This window comes from Corylus avellana, chromosome ca4, assembly GCF_901000735.1.
Source record: "Corylus avellana chromosome ca4, CavTom2PMs-1.0".
Classification (NCBI taxonomy): Eukaryota; Viridiplantae; Streptophyta; class Magnoliopsida; order Fagales; family Betulaceae; genus Corylus; species Corylus avellana.
This window is the reverse complement of record NC_081544.1, coordinates 20,238,885-20,246,528: the sequence shown is the minus strand read 5'-3', so window position 1 is coordinate 20,246,528 and position 7,644 is coordinate 20,238,885. Positions and strand designations below refer to the sequence as shown.

At 36.9% G+C, this 7,644-nt stretch overlaps 1 protein-coding gene across 1 annotated transcript in view; it reads right to left on the bottom strand.

The window, feature by feature from the left end:
• LOC132177290 (uncharacterized) overlaps positions 1–7,644 on the bottom strand; it is a 29,464-nt gene extending 21,820 nt beyond the window's left edge. Inside the window, exons 1-8 of the mRNA XM_059589550.1 lie at positions 7,219–7,644; positions 6,493–6,605; positions 6,222–6,348; positions 5,897–5,995; positions 5,751–5,819; positions 5,511–5,645; positions 5,354–5,437; positions 3,597–3,625 (exon numbers count right to left, since the gene is read on the bottom strand). Of these exons, the coding sequence (XP_059445533.1) occupies positions 3,597–3,625; positions 5,354–5,437; positions 5,511–5,645; positions 5,751–5,819; positions 5,897–5,995; positions 6,222–6,348; positions 6,493–6,605; positions 7,219–7,341 (779 nt within the window). The 5' untranslated portion in view covers positions 7,342–7,644. The remainder of the gene's footprint in view (positions 1–3,596; positions 3,626–5,353; positions 5,438–5,510; positions 5,646–5,750; positions 5,820–5,896; positions 5,996–6,221; positions 6,349–6,492; positions 6,606–7,218) is intronic.

The window sequence follows — 7,644 nt, the reverse complement described above, 5'->3', positions numbered from 1 at the left end:
TTTGGTAAGTAATTCAATCCCAATTTATGTCACATGAATTCAGAATAAGAGTAAGAAGAGTGTCCATACAAGTATTAGGGACCTAGGTTTTGTGACCAAAATGCCATTTGATTGCTAACAAACAAGAAAAAAAAACCCTTGAAACTCTTAAATAAAACCCTAAACCTTCTCTTTGAGTTGCAGAGAAAGAAAAGAGTTTTCTGAAAATACTAACCCTGTGTTTAGATTTAGATAGTGAGAGATTGAACAAAAAATGAAGAATGAAAACATCTACCTATTTTCTTTTTATACTATAACTTCGATAGTACTTTCTTTCTTCTTTTGACTTTCTCCCCTGTAAAGGGCATGTGCTCCCAAAGTCACTTGGTCTATTTTGATAAATCTATGGGTTTCATTTTTAATTGAACCGGAAAAGGCTGTGTTTTTAACCGATGTACAAGACTGTCTATGAAAGTTACCACCTTTCCAAAGTGTCTACGAAACTTCCCCTCTCCAAAAATTATTTTGAAGAATGACCTGCCAGATGCATTTCTGCATAGCTTTCATCCTTCCTTTTTTGTTTCAGCCACAAAAAAGACCCCAAGTGTCTTATAATACCTCTCTTCTCTGCATAACAGATTTCAAGAATTGGACAAAATAATTCTTTTTGTTGGCAAGTAAAAACAAGGTGACAAAATGGCTTTAAAATGAAGAAATTTACCAAATGAAAATTTTATACACATCACTGTAAATATACAGCAATGCATATGCATAAGATGATAACACTATATCTAATACTAGATTATTAGGAAAGCTTTGGGAGAAGGGGATCAAGAAACAAATGACAGAATAAGTCTAAAGAAGAAGTTCATACTTTCCTATCTGTGCCTCTTAGCACCATGAATGTCTCACCAAGACTATCAATGTTTTCAAGTGACAGGGAGCCATTGCCATTATTGACTGATGTAGATGCTCGTTTATAACTGACTACTACAGTGTATCCCAAAGCCAGCAACCCACCTAAAGTCATCCGGCCAACCTGTTTCAGCATTGAAGAGGAGAAAAGCCATGAAAACTGTTAGAAAGGGTATTATTATAGTAAAGGTTAAAGGATGTTCCTGCAATAAAGTATATTACACAAGGGTACTTATCAATTGTACTACTTCCACTAATACATATAGTAAGAGGGAAGAAGTATACATTCCTCTCATTTTGTGCAAACCCTAGTATTAACATGGTACCAATGCAAGCTCTTTAGTTTGACGGACAACAGACCCACATTGTGGCTGCTGTGGTAGTTGTTTTACCCAGAGAATTTTACTGGTTTAGGGGTATTGGTTGCTGTGTGTGTGGTCAGCAATTTTTGTGGGGTTGCTCTGTAGTATACTACACAAGGGTGCTTATCAATTGTATTACTTCCACTAATACATATAGTAAGAGGGAAGAAGTATGCTTTCCTCTCATTTTGTGCAAACCCTAGTATTAACATGGTACCAAAGCAAGCTCTTTAGTTTGGTGGACAACAGACCCACATTGTGGCTGCTGAGGTAGTTGTTTTACCAAGAGAATTTTATTGGTTCAGGGGTATTGGTTGGTATTGGTTGCTGTGTGTGTTGTCAGCAATTTTTGTGGGGTTGCTTGATAGGCTGTTCGGTTATTGCAGAGGTTGTTGTTCGCACATGAGATGGTGTCAATGTGTTGGTGTGGGTGATGGCATGCATGAATCCTCAAATCGCACTGTTGTGGCTGCCATCAATAAATGCCAGTTGTAGAAACCCTAGTTCCCCACGTTGAATTGGAAGAGAAAGGGGTATTTGGTTACAGGCAAAAATTGGCTCTTATTTGGGTTAAGACTATCCAAATTTCGATATAATTTCAACTTCAGATCCATAGTTATTCAAGATTAAATTTTGGGTCAAGGTGGGTCCGTGCCAACTTTGGATCCCTTTTTCTGAGAAAATGATCTAATCCTTTTTTTATATATAAGTAATTGAAATAAGGAAAGTCCACATACCCTCCTGAACCTATTACCTAATTGACAATGTCCTCCCAAACTACCAAATAATTGTCAATATCTCCCCAATGAAGAGAATACCCTTAATAAAATAAAATAAAACTAAAACTAAAAATTTAAAAAATAAATAGCAGAAAAAGAAAAAGAGAAAACCAAGGGTGGCTCCGGCTCATCCACCCCCTTTTTTGGCCAAATGGCCAGAGGTGGTTATTGTCCCATTGACAAAATCCAAATTGCCACCCCTTGTTGTGGGTATTGAACTTTTAGTTGGACCCTTGATAGCACTGCTTGATTCATTGTCCAAGGTAGCTAAGAAAAACGTCTCTATTTCTGACTCCATAGTTGCCAATTCATCTTAATATTGGCTTGTGCAATCCACAACTAGGCCACTGTCTGCCACCACTGACAATGCTTTTGGCAAATTCTCCACACTTGGGCTTGTGGTTAATCTCCGCTTTTGTCCAATTTCAACACCTTGCAATTGTCTTTGTTGTGCATGCACTTGTGAGGTTTGTGTCCTAGATTGATTAAGTATAAAGAAAAAGAGTAATTAATATGCCTAAGTGGACCCAAGCCCATTAACTTATGCTTTTGGGCTAAAAGTGGTTTCCTAATATGTATATTAATTTACTATTCCTTGACTCCTTTGGTGTTTCTCTCCCCAACAATTGGTATCAGAGCTCATGGTTAGCTTCCGCTGCTGCTTATACGAGTGTCTCGATTTGAAGCGTTTTGTTTGAATCCGGTAAAAAGAGTGGTTTCTCTTGGAGTACACGTGACACTCTTGTGTGTGGGGGAGTTTGGTCAGTATGGAAAAGACTCACAAGTTATGAGAGATTTGTTGTGCATGTACTTATGAGATTTGTGTCCCACATTGATTAAGTAAAAAGAAAAAAAATAGTTAATCTATCTAATTGGACCCAAGCCCATTAGCTTAGGCTTTTGGGCTAGAAGTGGTGTTCTATTATGTATATTAGCTTACTCTTGTTTGACTCCCTTAGTGTTTGTCTCCCCAACACTCTCCTTTGAGCATTCCTCTAAGAAAATTGCTAGATAAATGATGGGTTACTGAGTGTTTAGAAAGAAAACTCATTATCTGTTGTTGTTTCCTCTTTGTGGTCTGTAACCTATCCTCCATGGAAATGATTTTTAACCTCAAATTATGTTGTTGCTGCCTCAACATTTGGCCAAGGGGGTGGCCGAACACTTCTTGGTTTCTTTTTTACTTTTCTTTTTTTTCTTTTTTTAGTATTTTTAGTTTTTTGAATTTTTAGGGGTATTATGTCTTATTGAAAAAATTAGGGTCATTTTTGTGCTTTTTGGGCCTTGGGGGAACATTGATAATTTTTTGGTAGTTTGGGAAGGGCATTGTCCGAATTGAAAGTTTGGGGAGACATTGTCAATTGGATGATAGTTTGAGGGATATATATGAATTTTCCCTTGATATATCATTAAAAATTGAAAAACACAACCCATGTATACAAGAAGTATACAAAAGAAACACCTAACTAGATTAAGAAAATCATGAAAACTAAGCAAATTAGGAAAGACAAACGTAAATGTTCAAAGGTAGAGAGACTAGAGCGTATTGAAGAATAAAGACTTAAGCTCCACCACCGTACTCTCACGGCCCTCAAAGCTTCTATCATTTCTTTCCCTCTAAAGACACCACAAAAGGCTTGAAGGCACCATCTTCCGCATGATTGCATTTTGAGAGCTACCAAATAACCCCCTCCAATAAGCAAACAAGTCTACTACCTATCTAGGCATGACCCAAATAGCCCAACATGATTGAAGATAGCATTCCATAAAGTACAAACAACGTCACAATGGATAAAAAGATGATCCATAAACTCTTCATTCCTCTTACACATACAGCACCAATCGACCACAATGACATGTAGCTTCCTAACGTTTTCCATGGTAAGGATTTTCTTTAGGGTTGCCGACGAAGCAAAGAAAGTCACTCTCAAAATAACCTTAATCCACCAAATAGTCTTCAAAGGGAAGGGAGTGCCATCATTACAAACAAGGACATTGTAGAAAGATCTAACATCAAACAACCTTCTTTTGGAAGGGACTCATCAAACACTGTTGTTGAACTTTATGACCCAGCAAACACTAGAAAGCTCCATGAAGCTTATAAACACTGCTGTTGAACTTTATGTATTTACATTTATATTTAAAGATATATTGTGCTACCACTAACAATGTTTTGTACACTGTTCACATTTAGCTTGAAAGTACTATATTAGATCCCAAGTACACAAATACATACAGAAAGCAATACTAATAAGCAAGGAACAAAAGCATTATGTTTATTCTGAGAAGGAATGGGGACTTGATTCTCACTAAGAAGTTTATACTAGATCCCAACAAAGGAAAGGTATTGCTTTACCTCAAATTCAGCTTTAGGCCTGATGATGTAGATTTTGTCAACAATCCTTTGATCGCCAAGTGATAGATAATATCTAATACCAGATTGCCGCACCTTAATCCAATCATTTATCCGTGCTTCCTCACTTGCCGAAGGAGGTCTAAGGTACATCTCAATAAAACTGAAAATAAAATAAAGTTTCTAGCACACTCAGGTACAACCATAGCTAAAAAAACGAAAAGAAAAGAAACTGTCTTTTAGATTGATATTATGTAGGAGATGATCAAGAGGTAGAAATAACTATCTGCTGATACACTCACTTGTCTGTTTGTGGTTCATTTCCTTGAAATGCAAAAGCAGAATGTCCATCTGGCGACTGTCACAAAACATAGCATGTAGTGAAGCATGTGGCTGATAAATATTACCTTATAATGAGATACAAATGTTATACACAGAACAAAATGGATTTGTTAAAGGAGGCATAAGATAAAAAGGAAGAGTTGACGAAGATCATTTTCAAGAAGCCTAAATTATGCATGAAAGGAGATGGGAATGGTGCACACAACAGTGATCATAGCACATACGCATAGGAATATAAATTTTATTAGGCACGCCTCATAGCCACATAAGTTGTTTATCAATTATATTATCATGAAAAGGTTGGGAAGCAGATAAAACAGGCATGCACCTGGCAAAGCTATAAAGTAGAACACTGGATGCAAGAAGTATAACATGCACTTGACACATCCGTGCCTTCTTTCCTATATATATATATAATGAACTGCAATCAATTTTCTTGTGTTTTTTCTATGTTTGATTTCCAATTTCATACCATAGTGAAACTGATTAATAAGTTGTACGTGGTGAAAATTTCAAAGAAACCACTTGAGTACCCCCATCATCAAATTGAAGAATAACATAAATGAGGACATGTACAATTCCTTTTTGAACAGATAGGTCAAACATCCATTAATAATACCGACGAAATATATACAGACCTCACTTCTGCATTTCAACTTGTAAATTGCCTCTCTAAATGATGAGACAAAGCTGTTGTTAATTCTAATCTGCAAAATAGAAACAATATAAAGAGAATTAGCATTAAAATTTCAGAGGGTGAGAAAACTATAGAACACCAACCTGTGCATGATGAAGGTCAGGCTCAATGTGCTTTCTAAATAATGGGAAAATGCTGTCAATAAGGTAATCCAGCGAACATGAATCTCCAATATCATACCGGACTTTAGAAAGAAGGCTAAAATGAACACCACCAACCTGATGCACCAAAAATATATTTGAAATGTTGTATTCTCTCACTAACTGGTAATAAGCAAAGCCTCACCAAAATGAACTATAAATCCTCTCAGTGAATAAAATTACCACTGCAACCCGAATATCTAGCAAAGAGCGCAATTTTGCATGGAGAGCGTACGTCCCATCAACTATTACCTAGATAAAAATGTGAAGAAACTAATAAACCCAATAGCAAATTTTGTCAATCATAGAAAATGTAACTACATGCTTACCACCCCAGATGAAGCACTCTTTATTGCTTTTGAACCAACCCGTCTCTTTTGTTGATAATCAAAAACAGGGATCAATATATCTTTGCCTTTTGTCAAATCCTAGTGTCAACACAAAATTCTGTTTCTTAATTGGTCCAAGATCCACCACTTGCATGTATAATTTACCAATCAACAAGAAAATAGGCAAATCAAAGATTTTTGCTAAAGGCAACCTTGCATACTCATTTAAAACCATCTAAAAATGCCAATAGCTCTCACATAATTCAATCCAATGTGATATGTAAAAAAAAATCCCAAAATAAAGAAAAGTGAAGCACATGCAAACCTCAAGATTTTGGACTAGTGTATCAAAATCTATTGAATCCAGATCATTCCCTTCATCAACTCCAACACGATAGTTCTCCATGGATACAACAGTACAACCAATTACAGAAGCCACCTTTTCTGCTAAGCTTCAGGGACACCATTAAATTTACAAAACAAATTAGAACAATTCAATGAAAGTAAGCATAAAATGCCTTTCCTCTAGAAATTTATGACAAAAAGAAAATGATAAGAACAAAGTAAGACATTAAAACATTACACGGCATTTATACCTTGTTTTACCAGAACCGCTTGGACCACCGATTGCAACTGTAACAATACCGTCTTTTTTCTCTCGCAATTCTTGGATAGATTTTACTAACAAATAATACCCATGGTCGAAAGACTGCACCATATCAACCCACCTATTAGCTAGGGCTATTAATGAAAATAATAGAGCAAATTATCAAAATTCTGATTAAAACGACATCATCAAGAAAATATATATTTCGATCCCAATTCCAAAGCAAGCTACCACTACTTTCCCGTACCATAACGCTCAGACTTATGGACAGTAAAAAGAGAAGTCATAACACAATGCAGCACCAACAACACATTGATGACTGCAAAATACCATTCCCACAATTAGCTATGCTCTTGAAGTTACAAAAGCAGATAATCAAATTCTTGAAGTTACCTAAATGGTATCAATACACAGCAAATCCCATATCCACAAATAGCCATACCCCAGGCTTCTTGAAGAAAAAGTTAAATAACAGACACACACACACATGCACATAATATCATTTTCTATGTGATATTAATGGAAATTAGAGGCAGCAAAATGGGAACATTAACACGCAAGAAGCATCCAGACCGAGGCTAGCCACAGAACCCACATGAATACTGACACGCGCACGCACATAATCTATACAAGAAACCCAATTTCAAAGAAAACATAATAATAAAACCCAAAAAAACAACATGTTCGTGTACTTTTTGGGTGTGTTTGTGCGTACCACATGGAGAGGGAGGGATTGGAGGATAGAAGAGGAGGAGGAGGAAGCGGAAGTTGAGGGCTGTTGTTGGAAGTAGTCTCGGCCTCCATCTTGGAAGACCCGCTGAACAACTTCATCGTCCATGTTTCCTTCTTTCGTTGTTGGGGGAGGCGGACAGATTGTCGGAATCAAATCCTTCCCCACAATACCATCACGGCACGCACCTTTGTTTCTCTCTTTACGCTTATCACTTGCTTGATTGATTGCTTGTGAGAGGAATCTCTCGGTCTATTAAGGAGAAAGCGAGAGAGAATCAGAAATGATATGGATGGGTGGGTGACTGGGTGGTGAGACGGATTTTGGTTCCGCTCCTTTCTTGCCTTCAATTTTTTTACGCTTTCCTAAGCTTTCCTTGCCTTCCCTCGTAAGCTCCCGCTTTCTTTTTCT